This window comes from Bombina bombina, chromosome 1, assembly GCF_027579735.1.
Source record: "Bombina bombina isolate aBomBom1 chromosome 1, aBomBom1.pri, whole genome shotgun sequence".
Classification (NCBI taxonomy): domain Eukaryota; kingdom Metazoa; phylum Chordata; class Amphibia; order Anura; family Bombinatoridae; genus Bombina; species Bombina bombina.
Genome location: NC_069499.1, coordinates 252364173 through 252387514, shown reverse-complemented (window position 1 = coordinate 252387514; position 23342 = coordinate 252364173). Strand labels below are relative to the sequence as shown.

Sequence of the window (23342 nt, the reverse complement as noted above, 5' to 3'; positions counted from 1 at the left end):
AAATAACAAACTCTTGATAGTAGAATAAAAAAAACTACAACTAAACACCACATACTCTTAACCATCTCCGTGGAGATGTTGCCTGTGCAACGGCAAAGAGAATGACTGGGGTGGGCGGAGCCTAGGAGAGACTATATGGCCAGCTTTGCCATTTCCTGTTGGGGAAGAGATATTCCCACAAGTAAGGATGACGCCGTGGACCGGACACATCAATGTTGGAGAAAAAGAGATTATCTTTCTTTTTAAACAATAACATTTTTGGTGTTTACTATCCCTTTAATATTTTAAAACTAAGGTAGTCTCTATTAGCTATAGTTAAATTGTAGCTGTGATTTAAAAGGGTATTTTGAATTTATAAATTAACATTGCATAGACTAGGGTATCTTAGGTAAGAATAATCATATTCAAAATTAAGAAATTTGACCATTGAGAAAGAGAGACATTTTGTATTTTACGCTTATAAAATTGGTTTGGAGTTGCTGTGATATATTTTAGAAATTGCATTTACATTTGTGGCTAAATAGGAAATATTCAATACTATATTACTTGATAGGTGTTGTATTGGTAGGATTGTGTAACAATCTCAGGTTCATTATTTAAATATTATAAAATTATTTTGGGCCAAATAGCTTAATTATATTTTTATGGAAGTTCTATTAGATTTATTGAGATTTGGTAAGATTTGTGTAGAAATATTGGGTTATGTTATTAACTAAGCATGGTTAAGTTAGTAGTCCATATTTTGGCATTGGACTAAGTGTTGCTGGTTAAATACAAATTGTTCTTGTAAAATTCATGTGGGATATTTCTTAAAGTGAAAGCAAATCCTAGCGTTTTACAAACGCTAGGATTTACTATTGAAACAAATAAAGGGCACTTTCATTCATGAAGTATAAGATACTTCATGTAGAAAGCTCCTTTATTTGATTCAATCGATCGCTGCTCTTAGCTCCTACAGCAGAGCACGGCTATAAAAAAAATTTGGCTAAGAGGTGACGTTTTCACCTCTTAGCCAATAGCAGTGTGGTAAATCCGGCTCCCATGGGCACCAAGCCAGATTTACCACACTGCTATTGGCTAAGAGGTGAAAACGTCACCTCTTAGCCAAATTTATTTTTAGCCGTGAGCTGCTGTAGCAGCTAAAAATGGCGATCAATTCAAACAAATAAAGCATCTTTCTACATGGAGTATCTTGTACTTCATGAATAAAAGTCCCCTTTATTTGTTTCAATAGTAATTCCTAGCGCATGTACAATGCTAGGATTTACTTTCACTTTGATTCTTTTGAGTTAAGGTTAATTTATAGAAATATTGTCTCCATACATGGGACAATAGACATTATCTATTGAATAGTAATTAATCAAAATAACTCTATAGCCTGCTTTATATTTTAATATTGTATTGATAAATTGATAGATATAACTGGTCATAGGTGATATTCTGCTACACCATAAATACAATCAAGGTGTATATAAAGATCAACTGATCAGAATTTAGGAATATTATATATTGAGATTAAATATTAATTTTTAATAATAATAGTCAAATTTATAGATATTTAAAAACATAATTTATGCTTACCTGATAAATTTATTTCTCTTGTGATGTATCGAGTCCACGGATTCATCCTTACTTGTGGGATATTCTCCTCCCCTACAGGAAATGGCAAAGAGAGCACCCACAGCAGAGCTGCCTATATAGCTCCACCCTTAGCTCCACCCCCCAGTCAATCGACTGAAGGCTAGGAAGAAAAAGGAGAAACCATAGGGTGCAGTGGTGACTGAAAGTTTAAAAATATATATGCCTGTCTTAAAAAACAGGGCGGGCCGTGGACTCGATACATCACAAGAGAAATAAATTTATCAGGTAAGCATAAATTATGTTTTCTCTTGTAAGATGTATCGAGTCCACGGATTCATCCTTACTTGTGGGATACCAATACCAAAGCTTTAGGACACGGATGAAGGGTGGGACAAGACAGGGACCTTAAACGGAAGGCACCACTGCTTGTAGAACCTCCGAAGAAGCAAAAGTATCGAATTTGTAAAATTTGGAAAAAGTATGAAGCGAAGACCAAGTCGCCGCCTTACAAATCTGTTCAACAGAAGCCTCATTTTTAAAAGCCCATGTGGAAGCCACAGCTCTAGTAGAATGAGCAGTAATTCTTTCAGGAGGCTGCTGGCCAGCAGTCTTATAAGCCAAACGGATGATGCTTTTCAGCCAAAAGGAAAGAGAGGTAGCGGTAGCCCTTTGACCTCTCCATTTACCAGAATAAACAACAAACAATGAAGATGTTTGACGGAAATCTTTAGTTGCTTGTAAGTAGAACTTTAAAGCACGAACCACATCAAGATTGTGTAACAGACGTTCCTTCTTAGATGAAGGATTAGGACACAAAGAAGGAACCACAACCTCTTGATTGATATTCTTATTAGAAACAACCTTAGGGAGAAACCCAGGTTTGGTACGTAAAACCACCTTATCTGCATGGAAAACAAGGTAAGGTGAATCACATTGTAAAGCAGATAGCTCAGAAACTCTTTGAGCCGAAGAGATAGCTACTAAAAACAAAACTTTCCAAGATAGAAGCTTAATATCTATGGAATGCATAGGTTCAAACGGAACCCCTTGAAGAACTTTAAGAACCAAGTTTAGGCTCCATGGCGGAGCAACAGGTTTAAATACAGGCTTGATTCTGACCAAAGCCTGACTAAATGCTTTAACGTCTGGGACATCTGCCAGACGTTTGTGAAGTAGAATAGACAAAGCAGATATTTGACCTTTAAGAGAACTAGCAGATAATCCCTTCTCCAAACCTTCTTGGAGAAAAGACAATATTTTAGAAAAGTAACCTTTGCATTCACACCAATAAAGATATTTGCGCCAAATCTTATGATAGATCTTCCTGGTGACAGGCTTTCTAGCCTGAATCAGGGTATCAATGACAGATTCAGAGAAACCACGCTTTGATAAAATTATGCGTTCAATCTCCAAGCAGTCAGACGCAGAGAACTTAGATTTGGATGCATGAACAGGCCTTGAATTAGAAGGTCCCGCCTCATTGGCAGAGTCCACGGTGGAACCGAGAACATGTCCACTAGGTCTGCATACCAAGTCCTGTGTGGCCACGCAGGAGCTATCAGAATTACCAAAGCTCTCTCCTGCTTGATTCTGGCAACCAGACGTGGGAGGAAAGGAAACGGTGGAAATACATAAGCCAGATTGAAGGACCAAGGCACTGCTAGAGCATCTATCAGCACCGCCTTGGGATCCCGGGACCTGGATCCGCAACGAGGAAGTTTGGCATTCTGACGAGAAGCCATCAGCTCCAATTCTGGTGCGCCCCATAGCTGAATCAGCTGGGCGAATACCTCCGGATGGAGTTCCCACTCCCCCGGATGAAGAGTCTGACGACTTAGAAAATCCGCCTCCCAGTTCTCTACTCCAGGGATATGGATTGCTGAGAGATGGCAAGAGTGATCCTCTTGGTTACCTCCATCATTGCTAGAGAACTCCTTGTTCCTCCCTGATGATTGATATAAGCTACAGTCGTGATGTTGTCCGACTGAAACCTGATGAATTTGGCCGCAGCAAGCTGAGGCCACGCCTGAAGCGCATTGAAAATCTCGCTCAGTTCTAAAATGTTTATCGGGAGGAGAGCTTCCTCCCGAGACCATAAGCCCTGTGCTTTCAGGGAGTTCCAGACTACACCCCAGCCTAGCAGGCTGACATCTGTCGTTACAATGAGCCACTCTGGCCTGCGGAAGCACATTCCCTGAGACAGGTGGTCCTGAGACAACCACCAGAGAAGAGAATCTCTGGTCTCCTAGGAAGGAAACTCTTGAAAGAGGGAAGAGAGAACTCTTTTTTATGTTCACCTTCCACCTGTGATATGTCAGAAAAGCCAACAGGATGTCTGTGTGAGACTTGGATAGCTGGAAAGTCGACGCCTGAATTAAGATGTCGTCTAGATAAGGCGCCACTACTATGCCCCGTGGTCGTAGAACCGCCAGAAGGGACCCTAGCACTTTTGTGAAAATTCTGGGAACCGTGGCCAACCCGAAAGGAAGGGCCACAAACTGGTAATGCCTGTTTAGAAAGGTGAATCTGAGGAATTGATGATGATCTCTGTGAATAGGGATGTGTAGATACGCATCCTTTAAGTCCACGGTAGTCATATATTGACCCTCCTGGATCAGAGGTAGAATAGTCCTAATAGTCTCCATCTTGAATGATGGAACTTTGAGGAACTTGTTTAGAATTTTGAGATCCAAGATTGGTCTGAAAGTTCCCTCTTTCTTGGGAACCACAAACAAATTTGAATAAAACCCTAGCCCCTGTTCCTCCCTTGGGACTGGGCGAATCACCCCCATGGTATGTAGGTCTTCTACACAGCGTAAGAACGCCTCTCTCTTTGTCTGGTTTACTGGAAGGGAGCCCTTGAATTCCAGAAGATATCCCTGGGACACAATTTCTAAAGCACAGGGATCTTGAACATCTCTCGCCCAAGCCTGAGCAAAGAGAGAGAGTCTGCCCCCTACTAGATCCGGTCCCGGATCGGGGGCTACCCCTTCATGCTGTCTTAGAGGCAGCTGCAGGCTTCTTGGCCTGTTTACCCTTGTTCCAAGCCTGGTTAGGTCTCCAGACTGACATGGATTGGGCAAAATTCCCCTCTTGCTTTGTAGCAGAGGAAGCTGAAGCGGGACCACTCTTAAAGTTCTGAAAGGAACAAAAATTATTTTGTTTGGCCCTCATCTTATTTGATCTATCCTGAGGGAGGGCATGACCTTTCCCTCCAGTGATGTCTGAAATAATCTCCTTCAGTTCAGGCCCGAATAGGGTCTTACCTTTGAATGTTCAAAAGTTTAGATTTAGATGACACATCAGCAGACAAGGACTTAAGCCATAACGCCCTGCGTGCTAAAATGGCAAAACCTAGAACAAAAATTATCTTCAAGAGACCCTCTAATTTTTTATCCATAGGATCTTTGAAAGCACAACTGTCCTCGATAAGTATAGTTGTACACTTAGACAGAGTAGAAATAGCTCCCTCCACCTTAGGAACTGTCTGCCATGAGTCCCTTATGGTATCAGATATGGGAAACATTTTCTTAAAAACAGGAGGGGGAGTGAACGGAATACCTGGTCTATCCCACTCCTTAGCAATAATATTCACAATCCTCTTAGGGACTGGAAAAACATCAGTGTAAACAGGAACCTCTAAGTATTTATCCAATTTACACAATTTCTCTGGGACCACTATAGGGTCACAATCATCTAGAGTTGCTAATACCTCCCTAAGCAATAAGCGGAGGTGTTCAAGCTTAAATTTAAAGGCCGTCATATCAGAATCTGTCTGAGGAAGCGTCTTTCCTGAATCAGAAATTTCTCCCTCAGATAACAAATCCCTCGCCCCTTCAGAGCATTGTGAGGGCATATCAGAAACGGCTACTAAAGCGTGAGACGGCTCAGCATTTTTCCTTAACCCAGAGATGTCCCGCTTTCCTTGTAAACCAGGCAGTTTGGATAAAACCTCAGTGAGGGTTGTATTCATAACTGTGGCCATGTCTTGTAAAGTAAATAAATGTGACGCGCTAGAGGTACTTGGCGTCACTTGTGCGGGCGTTACTGGTTGTGACACTTGGGGAGAGCTAGATGGCGAACCCTCATTTACTTCTGACTGAGAATCATCTATTGCTCCATTTTTAAGTGCTAATATATGTTCTTTATAATTTATAGACATATCAGTACATTTGGGACACATTCTAAGAGGGGGTTCCACAATGGCTTCCAAAAATATGGAACAAGGATTTTCCTTGGTGTCAGACATGTTAAACAGGCTAGTAATGTAACAAGCAAGCTTGGAAAACACTGTAATCAAAGTAAATAACACTTAGAAATAAAACGGTACTGTGCCTTTAAGAGAAAAAAAGCTGCACAAGTTCTGCAAAACAGTGTAAAAAAGCAGTGAACTTAACAAAATTTTTACAGTAGTATCTTACAGCCTTAGTAACTTTGCACAACTATGCAAATAAACAATTAACCCCTTAATGGCAAAACCGTATTGAAAAAATGTCAAAACCGGTAAAAAAGACTTTCAGCACCTTGCCACAGCTCTGCTGTGGCGCCTACCTGCCCTTCAGAACGATTTGTGGGGAAAAAACCTCCTTACAGCCCTCAAACACAGCAGGAACCTCTAGAAAAGCAGTTGGATGACTCTTAAGGAAAAGAAACTGCGCAACTGAAGCGTGAAAATAGGCCCCTCCCACCTCACTCAATGTTTTGAGGCCTATTAGAAAAACACCTGAGTGTCTCTTAATTAACCATGTGGGTTAAAAAACCTTAACACAAGCCACAATGACCCCTTTAGTCCCTTCAAAAAACATTATAATTGCATAATTTACTGAACAAAAAACGTATTTTCCTAACAGTGTCACCAGTAACAAATGAGCCCTTCAAGCAAGCTGAAATTCCTATCCAAGTGTCTGAATACAGCTTACCCTTTCCCCATGGGGAGATTGCCAGCCTTTTCTAGAATAAACACAGTCTGTCTAGAAAAACATAGACTGAACATACCTCATATGCAGCTTAGCATGCAAACCGTTCCCCCAACTGAAGTTGTCCTGTACTCTTCAGCCCTTGTGAGAACAGCAGTGGATCTTAGTTACAAAGTGCTAAAATCATAATCCTCATCTCCTTTTCTGCCAAAGAGTAAATAGTACACACTGGCACCATTTAAAATAACAAACTTTTGCTTGAGAAATAAAAAAACTAACATTTTTGTCACCACACTCGCTCTGCACTTCCTAGTTACTTAGAGTAGGCAAAGAGAATGACTGGGGGGTGGAGCTAAGGGGGGAGCTATATAGGCAGCTCTGCTGTGGGTGCTCTCTTTGCCACTTCCTGTAGGGGAGGAGAATATCCCACAAGTAAGGATGAATCCGTGAACGCGATACTTCTTACAAGAGAAAAGCGATATTTTGTGGTGCACTACAGAGATTTAACATCTTACTGTAGTGTATTGACAAAATTTTGCTATATTAATTGTAGATATCGCTGACAATTTTATATTGCTATTAATTACTAATCATAATTACAATACTTAACACGTTGGTGGCGACTGCTGCTGATAAACATTACTGGAGGACACTTCTGAGATATCAACAAACAAATTAATGCCCAATCATTATGGCCACCTACCTTTGCTACCTGAGGTCTTCCAAAGCAAGCTGCATAATGCAGAGAGGATGACCGCTGACCTCTGTTCACATCAGCACCTCGTTCACACAGAAACTCCACCTTGGATGAAAGGCAAACCTGTGTCACACACACACACACATTTTCCTTAAAATTGCTCATTGTCAAACATTTCACAGATCAGATTCTCACCATTTCTTGTGTGCCAAAGGCAGAGGCCCAGTTAAGAAGCGTCTGACCAACATCATCCATGAAATTCACTTCAAATGCTGTAGAAAGAATGAGACATTCAGAAATCATTGTTAAACAAACCAGGAGATAGTTTTAAAGGTAATTTGTGGGTTGTTGAATGGCCACATCATGGCCCCTATTTAAAAAAGGTCTTGCGGATCCGGTCTGCAAGACCTCGCTGAATGCGGAGAGCAATACGCTCTCCGTATTCAGCATTGCACCAGCAGCTCACAAGAGCTGCTGGTGCAACGCCGCCCCCTGCAGACTCGCAGCTAATCAACCGCTAGCAGGGAGGTGTCAATCAACCCGATCGTACACGATCGGGTTCAATTGTGGCGATTCCTGTCCGCCAGCTCAGAGCAGGTGGACAGGGTTATGGAGCAGCGGTCTTTGTGACCGCTGCTTCATAACTGCTGTTTCTGGCGAGTCTGAAGACTCGCCAAAAACACGGGTAGGCCCCCATGGCTCATAATGCAATGCATGCTCAAATTTATTTGAAGGGCTCAGGTGTCCATGATGGCAAATTATATTCCAAGAAAGATATTTGAAACAAAAGATCTACACTGTTGCAAATTATAAAGAAAAGGCCCTGTATTCTCTTAACCAATATACAGAAATAAGGTTATGTCATAGGGTACAAAAGATTACAGAAATACTCAGTTATTTTAAGTGAAGAGAGCATATCTAGGGTGCTAATTATTATTTATCATCTTACTTTTGATCATCATAATAAGACATAGGGGTAGATTTACTAAATGTCGAGTAGATATGATTCGCTATACAGAATCATGCCCGCTCGACATTGCTAAATACAGATAGCATATGCGGTCAGCATTTATCACTGCACAATCATTTCTAGTGAAATGCTTGTGCAATGCCGCCTGCTCACTTGCGGCCAAACGCATATAAGATCGGGATAGTTTCAATCACCACCTAAAAGGTGGTGGACAGGTTAAGGAGTAGCGGTCTTATTACCGCTGCTTCTTGACTTCCGTTTCAGGCGAGCCTAAAACGATGGTCCTCCGAAGCTGCATCCCCTACTTCATAAATGGAGCCCATAATATTTAGGCTCTATCAGATTAAAAAAAATTTTCAAAGATTATTTTGAATTTAGTTTAAAAGGGGCAGTAAAGTCAAAATTATATTTTTCACAGTGTGCACTTCCAATTCTCAAAGTTAAAAACCCCCACAATTTTCAGATAGACATTAAAACCCAAATTTAAGGGATATGAAACCCAAAAAAAATCCTTTGTGATTCAGACAGTTTTTATAAAGTTTCAAATTAAATTCTATTACGGTATTCTTTGTAGAAGAGATACCTAGGTAGGTGTCTGGAGCACTACATGGCAGGATATAGTGATGCTATCTATTGATGTTGCAAATCTGCTGCCATACAGTGCATCAGACACGTGCATGCTCTTGCTTTTCAACAACAGATTTCAAGAGATCAATTTTTATATTTTTATTTTTAAAAAGGATTAAATTAGAAAGATGTTAAAAATGACGTGCTGAATCTGAAGCAAGGAAGAAAAATGATGGGTTTCATGTCCCTTTAAACTTTTATGATTCAGACAGAGCATGCAATTTTAAACAATTTTCTAATTTACTTCTAAATTATCTAATTAGTTTTTCTCTCCTGGTATCCTTAAAAAGCATATCTAGATAGGATTAGGAGCAGCAATGCTCTACCGCGAACTAGCTGCTGATTGGTGGCTACAAACATATATGCCTCTTGTCATTGGTACATCCAGTATTGAGTTTCTGCCTACTCTTTAACAAGAGATACCAGGAGAACAAAGCAAATTACTTCTTGTATAATTACGACAAGGTAATGATGTTTTATATTATTCATGAATAGGTCACTAGATGGGTCTGTTATTTTGGTTATGAAAGGGTTAAATCTATATGAAGAGCTGTGGTCTAAAACAATTTAAATAGTGGGAGAGGTACATTGTGTGCATGGCATGATTAAGGGCATTTGGCCTGAAAAGTTGCCTTTTTTATACTTTGATACACAATAAATATATTATAACGTTTGATTCTTTGATACTACAGCCTAGGGTTGTTGTGCAGAGCCCTGAAGCAGAATTGCACCCTTAGGATTATCATAATAGTACTGAACATTACATTTCCATTTACAGATAATCATTAAATACATCCTCAACAGGTGAAACATGTCCACAATCTCTTGGAGCAAATAATCTTCTTAAGGTAAGGTTTAAGCTTAAAAAGACACGGTTGTCTTACTATAAAATAATGCATCAGTCTAAACATTTTTTTAAAACAAATTAAAATCTTGTTTCCTGCTGTTTTAAAATAGCTAAACTTATTTAAAAAAGCCAATCCAGACTTAAAGGGACAGTAAACATTGGGAAAAACATAATTTATGCTTACCAGATAAATTCCTTTCCTTCCGGATAGGGAAGAGTCCACGGCTTCATTCCTTACTGTTGGAATATACAACACCTAGCCACCAAGAGGAGGCAGACACACCCCAGCCAAAGGCTTAAAAATCCCTCCCACTTCTTCATTACCCCAGTCATTTTGCATTTTGCAGAGGGAACAAGGAAAAGTAAGAGAGACAATAGGGTATAAATAGTGCCAGAAGAATAAAATAAATATGGGACCACCCATAGACAAGAAAAAACGGGCGGGGGCCGTGGACTCTCCCTATCCGGAAGGAAAAGAATTTATCTGGTAAGCATAAATTATGTTTTCCTTCCTAAGATAGAGAGAGTCCACGGCTTCATTCCTTACTGTTGGGAAAACTATACCCAAGCTCCAGAGGACACTGAATGAATTAAGGGAGGGAACAAAAAGGAAGAGGCGGACCCAATTCTGAGGGCACCACAGCCTGCAAAACTTTTCTCAGCCGAAGCAAAAGCATCAAACTTGTAAAATTTTGAAAAAGTATATGAGGAGGACCATGTAGCCGCCTTACAAATCTGATCCACAAAGGCCTCGTTCTTAAAGGCCCAAGAGGAAGCCACTGATCTAGTGGAATGAGCTGTTATTCTCTCAGGACGATGTCCCGCTGTCTCGTAAGCTAAGCGGATGACACTCCTTAATCAAAATGATAGGGAAGTCGAAGTAGCCTTCTGCCCCTTACGCTTCCCCGAACAGACAACAAACAAAGGGGGAAGATTGTCTAAACTCCTTAGTAGCCTGAAATAGAACTTCAAGGCTCGAACCACATGCAAATTGTGACATAAGCATTCCTTCGATGGACGAGTATTAGGACACAAGGAAGGAACCACAATCTCCTGATTGATGTTGCGATCTGACACAACCTTAGGAAGAAAAACATAATTTATGTAAGAACTTACCTGATAAATTAATTTCTTTCATAATAGCAAGAGTCCATGAGCTAGTGACGTATGGCATATACATTCCTACCAGGAGGGGGCAAAGTTTCCTATAAATACACCTACCACCTCACTCATACCTTAGTTAAGGTGTAGCCAAGAAGTGAGGTGTAAAAGGACTAGAAAGCATACAAATTGAGGAACTGGAGAAAATAACGTGCTTTATGCAAAAAATCATAACCACGAAAAATAGGGTGGGTCTCAGACTCTTGCCACTATGAAAGAAATGAATTTATCAGGTAAGTTCATACATAAATTAGGCTTTCATGTAAGTGGCAAGAGTCCATGAGCTAGTGACGTATGGAATATACTACCCAAGATGAGGGAGGGAGGGATAAAATAACAGCTGATTCCACTGAGAAATTAAATCCAAAAAAATTAAGTTTTCTTAAAAGTTTCAAAAAACCTCAAATCAAAAGGCACTAGAATCAAACAGACAACTGACTGAAGAACCTTTCTGCCAAAGGCTGCTTCTGAAGAAGCAAACACATCAAAATAGTAAAATTTTGTAAAAGTAAGCAAAGAAGACTAAGTTGCTGCTTTGCAAATTTGATCAACTGAAGCTTCATTCTTGAAAGCCCAATAAGTGGCAACTGGTCTAGTAGAATGAGCTGTAATTCTCTGAGGCGGAGACCTCCCCGCCTCCAAATAAGCTTTGTGAATCAAAAGTTTCAATCAAGATCCCAGAGAAATGGCAGAAGCTTTCTGACCTTTCCTGGAACCAGAAAAATAACAAAGACTAGAAGTCTTACTGAAATCTTTAGTAGCCTCAACATAATATTTCAAAGCTCTTACCACATTCAAAGAATGTAAAGACCTTTCAAGAGTATTCTTAGGATTAGGACACAAGGAAGGAACAACAATTTTCCTATTAATGTTGTTAGAATTCACAACTTTAGGGAAAAATTTAAATGAAGTCCGCAAAACAGCTTTATCTTGATGGAATATCAGATAAGAAGATTTACAAGAGAGAGCAGACAATTCAGAAACTCTTCTAGCAGAAGAGAAGAGATAGCCAAAAGAAATAACACTTTCCAAGAAAGTAAATTAATATCCAGAGAATGCATAGGCTCAAAAGGAGGAACCTGTAAAATCTTTAAAACCAAATTGAGACTCCAAAGAGGAGAAATAGATTTAAAGAGACAGTATACTGAAAAATAGTTTTTCCCTTAATGTGTTTACAATTGCTTTTTTTACCAGCTGCAGAGTATAAAATGTATGAGATTTGCTTTTTTTAAGGTTTATTTGTGTATATGAATTAGCTGATTTTGTGTTTTGAAGCCACAACCTAATAAAATGGGTTGAGCTTGTAGATATAATCAGATCTCATTACTGTATCACATTGTGTACATATACAGGCTTTTTTTTTATCTTATATCTGTCCATAAAACAATCACCAGTACTTGGAGAGAACAATGGAAAATCAACATTTTATTACCTTATCTCTGCAATATCCCACTGGGAGTGTAATTTCTTGTGCTGGCTGTGTTTACAAAGCTTATCTATAGCTTGGACCTGCGTCCACAAACTTTCAGAATAGGTGGGGATACCACAAACTAAATCATCTATTTCAAATGCCAATATAAGGGCAAAGGAGTTACTTGTAAGCAATTTAATACACTCCAGCAGGTAAAGTGGATCACTGGGAATAAATTAAAGGGGAGAACATTTTTGAGTAAACTGTCCCTTTAATAACAGGTTTGATATGAATCAAAGACTGAACAAAACAGTGAATATCAGGAAGTTTAGCAATCTTTCTATGAAATAAGACAGAAAGAGCAGAAATTTGTCATTTCAAAGTATTTGCAGACAAATCCTTATCCAAAGCATCCTGAAGAAACTGTAAAATCCTAGGATTTCTGAAAAAATGCCAAGAATAATTATGAGTGGAACACCATGAAATATAGGTTTTCCAAACCCTATGAGAAATCTTACTCGAAACAGATTTACGAGCCTGTATCATAGTGTTAATTACTGAGTCAGAGAAATGTCTGTGACTAAGAATTAAGCGTTCAATTTCCATTCCTTCAAATTTAGAGATCCTGATGGAAAACTGGGCCTTGAGACAGAAGGTCTGGTCTTATAGGAAGTGACCAAAGCTGGCAACTGCACATTTGGACAAGGTACACATACCAGAACCTGTGAGGCCATGCTGGTGCTATCAGAAACACATAAGATTGTTCCATTCATCATTTCCGCCTGAGGATCCCTGGACCTGTAGAGGTATCTGGGAAGTTTCTTGTTTAGACAAGAGGACATCAGATCTATGTCTGAAGGACCCCACATCTGCACAATCTGATAGAACACATTTGGATGGAGAGACTACTCCCCGGATGTAGAATCTGAAGGCTGAGATAATCCGCTTCCAAATTGTCTACACCTGGTTTATGAATCGCAGTGATTAGGCAAGAATTGGATTCTGCCCAAGAAAGTATTAGAGATACTTCTTTTATTGCTAGGGGACTGCAAGTTTCCCCTTGATGATTGACATATGCCACTGTTGTGACATTGTTTAAAACCGAATATATGATTGTCTCTTAATAGAGGCCAAGCCTGAAGAGCTCTGAAAATAGCATGGAGTTCTAAGATATAGATTGGTAACCTCGCCTCTCGAGGATTCCAAACTCCTTGTGCTGTCAGAGACCCCCAAACAGCTCCCCAACCTGAGAGACGTGCATCTGTTATGATCACAGTCCAGGTAGGACAAACAAAGGAGGCCCCTTTAAACAATAAGGTGATGGTATAACCACCAAGTCAGAGAGAGAGGAGAGTTGGGATTTAAGTATATCAGTTGTGATAACTGAGTATAATCCCTCCACCATTGGTGCCACATGCAAAACTGTAGAAGTCACATATGAAAACAAGCAAAAAGGATTTCGTCCAATGCTGCAATCATGAGACCTAAAACTTCAAAACACATAGCCACTGAAGTGAATGATAAGAGACTGAAGGTTTAGACAAGCTGAAACCAATCTCAAATGTCTCTTTTCTGCTAGGGAAAGAGTCATGGACACTGAATCTATCTGAAAATCTATTGAGCTAGGACCAAGATATCGTCCTAATAAGGAAACACTGCAATACCCTACTCTTTGATTACAGATAGAAGGGCACCTAAAACTATTAAGAATATTCTTGGTGCTGTTGCAAGGCCAAACGGAAGAGCGACAAATTGGTAATGCTCGTTTAGAAAAGAGAATCTCAGAAAACGATAGTGATCTGGATGAATTGGATTGTGAAGGTAAGTGTCCTGAAAGTCTATTGTGGACATGAAGTGACCTTGCTGAACAAAAGGCAGAATAGTCCTTATATTCACCATCTTGAAAGTTGGGACTCTTACAAAACCATTTAAAGTTTTCAGATGCAAAATAGGTCTGAAAATTTTTTCTTTCATAGGTACAATGAATAGATTTAAATAAACCACCCAATACTTGTTCCTGCTGTGGAACTGGGAAAAATTACCCCTGAAAGTTCTCGATCTGAAACACATTTCAGAAAGACTAGAGCTTTTACTCTTTTTTGTTACATGGGTAAGAAAGAATCATCCCAAAAGAAGTCTTTTTTTGAATCCTATTTGACACCCCTAAGAAATTATATTCTGAATCCACTGATTTTGGACAGAGTCTGTACAAACTCTTTGAAATTGCTTTAGTCTGCCCCTTACCAGAAGAACTGGCTTGAGGGCCGCACCTTCATATAGGTTTAGGGGCAGGATTTGATTTCTTTTAAGGCTTGGATTTATTCCAATTCGGAGATGGTCTCCAATTAGAGCCAGAGGCCTTACGGGAAGGAAACTTTTTTTGTTCTCTATTCTGACAAAAGGCACGAAAACGATTGGGAGCTTAAAATTAGTGAATCAAAAGGAAGGTACGCTCAGGCACATGAGTTCAATGAATAAAACTTCACTTTTATTGGACTATCCATAATAAAAAAGTAGACACATACACCAAGGAGGTTGAAGGTAGTGTAAAAAAGCTTTAAAATGTACCCTTAGATTTCTTGTCTTGGGGCAGAAAAACTCCCTTACCCCCAGTAACAGTGGAGATAATAGTATCCAATTGTGAACCAAAAAGATTTTTACCTTGAAAAGACAGAGATAATAAATCTAGTTATATACACCATGTCAGCATTCCAAGATTTAAGCCATAAAGCTCTTCTAGTTAGAATGGATAAAGACATGGATTTGATATTGATCTTCCTAACATCAAATATAGCATCACAAATAAAATGATTTGCATGTTGAAGTAAAACAATAATGTTAAGTAATTCAGAATCTGAAGACAACTGCAGTGCTAATCTGTCCAACCAAAAAGTAGAAGCAGCAGCATCATCAGCCATAGATATAACGGGTCTAAGAATATAGCCAGAATGTAAATATGCCCTTCTTGAATAAGATTCAAGCTTCCTATCTAAATGATCCTTGGCTACAGGTAAAGGATACAATTTCTTAAACCTAGAAGAAAAGTTAAAAAATAGGTACCAGGTTTAGACCATTCTTTAGCAATCACAGAGATAGTGTCAGGAATAGGAAATACTTCAGGAGTAGTAACAGTAGTATTAAATACAGAATTTAAACAATTACTAGCTTTATCATCAGGAGATTTAGACTCCTCAATACCCAAAGTAAACAAAACTTCCTTTAAGACAGAACGAATATATACTATCTTAAATAAAAAAGATATGTCTATAACAGTCTCTGACGTGGCATCCCCTGAATCAGAGAAGACTCCATCAGTAAGAGATACATCAGTATGCTAAAGGTCAGAACTTAATTCACTAAGTTTAGGAAAATGTTGCAAAAACCTTTTACATTTATTTGAAGGCAAAATAGCAGTCATTGCCTTCTCTATAACAATAAAATCTTACATTTCTGCAGTAATGCTATGTACATTTAACCTGAGATGGAATAACAGAGTGTGTATTTGTACTCAGAAATATTTAACAATTTGTTAAACAAGAGCTACATAATAGAGCTGAAATATTAAGATCAGCTTCATTACAACATGCATACTTAGCTGTGTTAAATACCTGCTTAGGCAGCTCAAATCCTATGGTAACATGAGTGGCAGGTTAAGTTTGAGACATAATTGCAAAAAATAAATATAAATTCTGCAAATTTATATCCATGCTCCTATATATGATTTATATATATATATATAGTTCAAAAAAAGAATGTCGTGGCTCCAGTGTATCCTTAAAACGAAACTTTGATTGAAGCAATCCACAGTAAAAACATATATATGCACTACCAGTACATAGATAGCAGCTCCTGTAGCAGACAGGCAAATGGAGACAGCTGGGTCAAAATGCAGCAGACATGTTTCGTGCCTTCCGGCACTTGTTCACTGCTCACAGGTGACCCAGTCGTCTCACCTTAAATAGGGATTCCAATTAAAGGTATATACACTTGTTTATAAAGTCTCCATATAAGCCTATACATAGTGTTGTCTAACTTTCTGTTAATCAAAATTAACACTACTAGTGCAATTTATTTATAATTTTACCACCTAATAGTATAGTACCTCTGTACATAACCATAATAGTATAACTAAAAGGTATATTTACACATATAGTTGTTAATGGGTCATTAAACACATAAATCTATGTCCCTTCTAAAGTTAAGACCATGGGGGATACTTGTATTGAGAGTAAATATCCAAAATATTTCTCTGGTATTCAATTTTACCTCTCTATCCCCATCTTTTTTCCATAATGGTACATGTTTGATTGGCCTGTACACTTAGTAAATTAGGGTCAGCATTATGGAATTCCCTGAAGAGTCTGGCGATAGTGGTATCAGATTCCGGATCCTCAATAGATCTAATATGGGGCAAAAACCTGTCTTTTAGGGGTTTCTTTGTTCTTCCTATATACTGCTTAAAGCACCCCCTACAGGTCAATAAGTATATGACATGAGTTGTATTACAATTCATGCAGAAATTTATTTTATAGGTTTTTTGTGTATATGTAGATATACAGTTGTCTCCCTCTGTAACATAATTACAGGTCTTACATATGTTTCTCCTACATTTAAAAAAACCTTTTCTCTTTTTTAGCCAACAACTATTAGGTCTGATAGAACAATCTGAGGGGGAAACAGCATTGCCTATTGATTTTCCTCTCTTGGATATAAAATCACATCCATCTTGTATGACTTGTCTTAAACCTGGATCTGTATATAGTATTGGTAAACATTCCTTATAATCTGACAAATTTCTCCAAATTCTAGACTATAAGTAGTTATAAATTTGGGCTTCTGTTGTGTACTTAGTTTATTATAACTCCGTTTTATCCCGATATTTCAAAAGGTCCTCCTAGGTAGACTAACTACCTCTTTTCGTGCTCGCTCTAGTATCTTTGGGTCATATATATATATATATATATAATATATATATATATATAAACATAATTTATGTAAGAACTTACCTGATAAATTCATTTCTTTCATAATAGCAAGAGTCCATGAGCTAGTGACGTATGGGATATACATTCCTACCAGGAGGGGCAAAGTTTCCCAAACCTCAAAATGCCTATAAATACACCCCTCACCACACCCACAATTCAGTTTAACGAACAGCCAAGAAGTGGGGTGATAAGAAAGGAGTGAAAGCATCAAAATAAGGAATTGGAATAATTGTGCTTTATACAAAAAAAATCATAACCACCACAAAAAGGGTGGGCCTCATGGACTCTTGCTAAAATGAAAGAAATGAATTTATCAGGTAAGTTCTTACATAAATTATGTTTCCTTTCATGTAATTGGCAAGAGTCCATGAGCTAGTGAGGTATGGGATAGCAGAGACCCAAGATGTGGAACGTCCACGCAAGAGTCACTAGAGAGGGAGGGATAAAATAAAGACAGCCAATTCCACTGAAAAAATAATCCACAACCCAAATCAAAAAGTTTTAATCTTATAATGAAAAAAACTGAAATTATAAGCAGAAGAATCAAACTGAAACAGCTGCCCTGAAGTACTTTTCTACCAAAAACTGCTTCAGAAGAAGAAAAAACATCAAAATGGTAGAATTTAGTAAAAGTATGCAAAGAAGACCAAGTTGCTGCTTTGCAAATCTGATCAACAGAAGCTTCATTCCTAAAAGCCCAGGAAGTAGAAACTGACCTAGTAGAATGAGCCGTAATCCTTTGAGGCAGGGATTTACCCGACTCTACATAAGCATGATGAATCAAAGACTTTAACCAAGATGCCAAAGAAATGGCAGAAGCCTTCTGACCTTTCCTAGAACCAGAAAAGATAACAAATAGACTAGAAGTCTTTCTGAAATCTTTAGTAGCTTCAACATAATATTTCAAAGCCCTTACTACATCCAAAGAATGTAAAGATCTCTCCAGAGAATTCTTAGGATTAGGACACAATGAAGGGACAACAATTTCTCTACTAATGTTGTTAGAATTCACAACCTTAGGTAAAAATGTAAATGAAGTCCGCAAGACCGCCTTATCCTGATGAAAAATCAGAAAAGGAGATTCACAAGAATGAGCAGATAACTCAGAAACTCTTCTAGCAGAAGAGATGGCCAAAAGGAACAAAACTTTCCAAGAAAGTAATTTAATATCCAGAGAAAGCATAGGTTCAAACGGAGGAGCCTGTAAAGTCCTCAGAACCAAATTAAGACTCCAAGGAGGAGAGATTGACTTAATGACAGGCTTGATACGAACCAAAGCCTGTACAAAACAATGAATGATTGTGATTAGTAATCTTTCTGTGAAAAAGAACAGAAAGAGCAGAGATTTGTCCTTTCAAGGAATTTGCAGACAACCCCTTATCCAAACCATCTTGAAGAAATTGTAAAATTCTAGGAATTCTAAAAGAGAATTTATGTGAAGAACACCAAGAAATGTAAGTCTTCCAGACTCAGTAATAGATTTTTCTAGACACAGATTTACGAGCCTGTAACATAGTATTAATCACTGAGTCAGAGAAACCTCTATGACTAAGTATTAAGCGTTCAATCTCCATACCTTCAAATTTAATGATTTGAGATCCTGATGGAAAAATGGGCCTTGAGACAGAAGGTCTGGCCTTAACGGAAGTGTCCAAGGTTGGCAACTTGCCATCCGAACGAGATCCGCATACCAAAACCTGTGTGGCCATGCTGGAGCCACCAGCAGTACAAACGAACGCTCCATTAGGATTTTGGAAATCACTCTTGGAAGAAGAACTAGAGGCGGAAAGATATAAGCAGGTTGATAATTCCAAGGAAGCGACAACGCGTCCACTGCTTCCGCCTGACAGATACCTGGGAAGTTTCTTGTTTAGATGAGAGGCCATTAGATCTATTTCTGGAAACCCCCAGATTTGAACATCTGAAGAAATACCTCTGGGTGAAGAGACCATTCGCCCGGATGTAACGTCTGGCGACTGAGATAATCCGCTTCTTAATTGTCTATACCTGGGATGTGAACCGCAGAAATAAGACAGGAGCTGGATTCCGCCCATACAAGTATCCGAGATACTTCTTTCATAGCCTGAGGACTGTGAGTCCCCCCTTGATGATTGACATATGCCACGGTTTTGACATTGCCTGACTGAAAACAAATTAACGATTCTCTCTTCAGAAGAGGCCAGAACTGAAGAGCTCTGAAAATCGCACGGAGTTCCAAAATGTTAATTGGTAATCTCGCCTCCTGAGATTCCCAAACCCCCTGCGCTCTCAGAGATCCCCATACAGCTCCCCAACCTGAAAGACTCGCATCTGTTGAGATCACAGTCCAGGTTGGACGAGCAAAAGAGGCCCCTTGAACTAAACGATGGTGATCTAACCACCAAGTCAGAGAAGATCGAACATTGGGATTTAAGGATATTAATTGTGATATCTTTGTATAATATCTGCACCATTGGTTCAGCATACAAAGCTGAAGAGATCTCATGTGAAAACGAGCAAAAGGTATTGCGTCCGATGCAGCAGTCATGAGACCTAAAATTTCCATGCACAAAGCTACCTAAGGGAAAGATTGAGACTGAAGGTTTCGACAAGCTGAAACCAATTTCAGACGTCTCTTTTCTGTTAGAGACAAAGTCATGGACACTGAATCTATTTGGAAACCCAAAAAGGTTACCCTTGTCTGAGGAATCAAGGAACTCTTTGGCAAATTGATCCTCCAACCATGTCTTTGAAGAAACAACACAAGTTGATTTGTGTGAGATTCTGCAGAATGTAAAGACTGAGCAAGTACCAAGATATTGTCCAAATAAGGAAATACCGCAATACCCTGCTCCCTTATTACCGAAAGAAGGGCACAGAGAACCTCGAAAAGATCCTTGGAGCTGTTGCTAGGCCAAAATGAAGAGCAACAAACTGGTAATGCTTGTCTAGAAAAGAGAATCTCAGGAACTGATAATGATCCGGATGAATTGGAATATGAAGATATGCATCCTGTAAGTCTATTGTGGACATATAATGCCCTTGCTGAACAAAAGGCAGAATAGTCCTTATAGTCACCATCTTGAATGTTGGTATCCTTACATAACGATTCAATATTTTTAGATCCAGAACTGGTCTGAAAGAATTCACTTTCTTTGGAACAATGAACAGATTTGAATAAAACCCCAGGCCCTGTTCCAGAACTGGAACTGGCACAATTACCCCAGCTGACTCCAGATCTGAAACACATTTCAGAAACGCTTGAGCCTTTACTGGGTTTACTGGAATGCGTGAAATAAAGAATCTTCTCACAGGCGGTCTTACCTTGAAACCTATTCTGTACCCTTGTGAAACAATGTTCTGAATCCAAAGACTTTGAATCGAATTGATCCAAACATCTTTGAAAAATCATAACCTGCCCCTACCAGCTATGCTGGAATGAGGGCCGCACCTTCATGCGGATTTGGAGCTGGTTTTGACTTTCTAAAAGGCTTGGATTTATTCCAGACTGGAGAAGGTTTCCAAACGGAAACTGTTCCTTAAGAGGAAGGGTCAGGCTTTAGTTCCTATTCTGACGAAAGGAACGAAAATGATTAGCAGCCCTAAATTTACCTTTAGATTTTTTATCCTGAGGTAAAAAGGCTCCCTTCCCCCCAGTAACAGTTGAAATTATTGAGTCTAACGGAGAACCAAATAATTTATTACCTTGGAAAGAAAGATATAGCAACTTTGATTTAGAAGTCATATCTGCACTCCAAGACATTCTTCTAGCTAAAATAGCTAAAGACATATACCTGACATCAATTCTGATGATATCGAAAATGGCATCACAAATAAAGTTATTAGCATGTTGAAGGAGTTTAACAATGCTATAAGCATTATGGTCTGACACTTGTTGCGCTAAAGCCTCCAACCAGAAAGTGGAAGCTGCAGCAACATCAGCCAAAGAAATAGCAGGTCTAAGAAGATTACCTGAACATAAATAAGCCTTCCTTAGAAAGGATTCAAGCTTCCTATCTAGAGGATCTTTAAACGAAGTACTATCTGCCGTAGGAATAGTAGTACGTTTAGCAAGAGTAGAGATAGCCCCATCAACTTTGGGGATTTTCTCCCAAAACTCTAATCTATCAGATGGCAAAGGGTACAATTTCTTAAACCTTGGAGAAGGAGTAAATGAAGTACCCAGACTATTCCATTCCCTAGAAATTACTTCTGAAATAGCATCAGGAACTGGAAAAACTTCTGGAATAACTACATGAGGTTTAAATACTGAATTTAAATGCTTAGAAGTTTTAATATCAAGAGGACTAGACTCCTCCATATCTAATGCAATCAACACTTCTTTAAGTAAAGAACGAATAAACTCCATCTTAAACAAATATGAAGATTTATCAGTGTCAATATCTGAGGTAGAATCTTCTGAACCAGAAAAATCCTCATCAGAAAAAGATAATTCAGAATGATGGCGGTCATTTAAAAATTCATCTGAAATATGTGAAGTTTTAAAAGACCTCTTACGTTTACTAGAAGGAGGAATAACAGACAGAGCCTTCCGAATAGAATTAAAAACAAATTCTTTAACATTAACAGGAACATCCTGAACATTAGATGTTGAAGGAACAACAACAGGTAATGGATTATTACTAATGGAAATATCAGCGTTGGATAGCTTATCATGACATCTAACACAAACTACAGCCGGAGGAACAGTTACCAAAAGTTTACAACAAATGCACTTAGCTTTGGTAGAACCGACATCAGGCAACGCTTTTCCAGAAGTAGATTCTGACCCAGGGTCAGGTAGTGACATCTTGCAATATGTAAAAGAAAAAACAACATATAAAGCAAAATTATCAAATTCCTTAAATGGCAGTTTCAGGAATGGGAAAAAATGCAAAATGAAACAAGCCTCTAGAAAACCAGAAGCAACTAAAAAGTGAGACTGAAATAATGAGAAAAAAACTGGCGCCAAGTATGACGCCCACATTTTTGGCGCCAAGTATAACGCCCACATATTTTGGCACCAAGTATAACGCCCACATATTTTGGCGCCAAGAATGACGCCCATATTTTTTGGTGCCAAAAAAACGTCCGCAATACACATACGTAAAAAAAATGACGCAATTACATGAAAACTTCGGGCGCCAACTATGACGCCGGAAATGACGAAATTTTTGCGCCACAAAAGTCTCGCACCAAGAATGACGCAATAAATAGAAGCATTTTCTGCACCTGCGAGCCTAACAGCCCGCAATTTTGAAAAAAAGCCAATTGAAAATTTTAAGGTAAGAAAAAATAAAATTTATATGCATTTTCCCAAAAAAATGAAACTTGACAGTCTGAATGAAGGAATACTGATTATCCTGAATAATGGCAAATATAAGTTTAAACACATATATTTAGAACTTTACATATAAAGTGCCCAACCATAGCTTTGAGTGTCATAAATAGAAATAAGATTTACTTACCCAAAGACACTCATCTACATATAGTAGATAGCCAAACCAGTACTGAAACGAGAATCAGTAGAGGTAATGGTATATAAGAGTATATCGTCAATCTGAAAGGGAGGTAGGAGAAGAAATCTCTATGACCGATAACAGAGAACCTATGAAATAGATCCCCTAGAGGAAGACCATGGTATTCAAATAGGCAATACTCTCTTCACATCCCTCTGACATTCACTGCACTCTGAAAGGAAAACCGGGCTACAGCCTGCTGCAAAGCGCATATCAATGTAGAATCTAGCACAAACTTACTTCACCACTTCCATGGGAGGCAAAGTTTGTAAAACTGAATTGTGGGTGTGGTGAGGGGTGTATTTATAGGCATTTTGAGGTTTGGGAAACTTTGCCCCTCCTGGTAGGAATGTATATCCCATACGTCACTAGCTCATGGACTCTTGCTAATTACATGAAAGAAAAATAAATAACACAGGCTTGAGAGAATGGGAAACAGAGCTAAAAAAATTATAAAAAAGAAAACTGATTCATAAAAAGCTGCATGAAAGCTCTCTAAGTGTTTACTGAGAACAATGAATGAGCTTGGGCGTAGTTTATAACGGCAATTTTGACGGGAAATCTTTGGCGCCAAAAAAATGGCACACAATGACGACACGTCGCCCTATGACATAAATAGCATCATCACATGCGCGACATGCAAAGCTGA

The 23342-nt window shown here is 38.7% G+C and overlaps 1 protein-coding gene across 1 annotated transcript in view; it reads right to left on the bottom strand.

Moving 5' to 3' along the window:
* The window catches only part of HECTD1 (HECT domain E3 ubiquitin protein ligase 1), a 699591-nt gene that overhangs the window by 497600 nt on the left and 178649 nt on the right, over positions 1-23342 (bottom strand). Inside the window, exons 7-8 of the mRNA XM_053711863.1 lie at positions 7390-7466; positions 7201-7299 (exon numbers count right to left, since the gene is read on the bottom strand). Of these exons, the coding sequence (XP_053567838.1) occupies positions 7201-7299; positions 7390-7466 (176 nt within the window). The remainder of the gene's footprint in view (positions 1-7200; positions 7300-7389; positions 7467-23342) is intronic.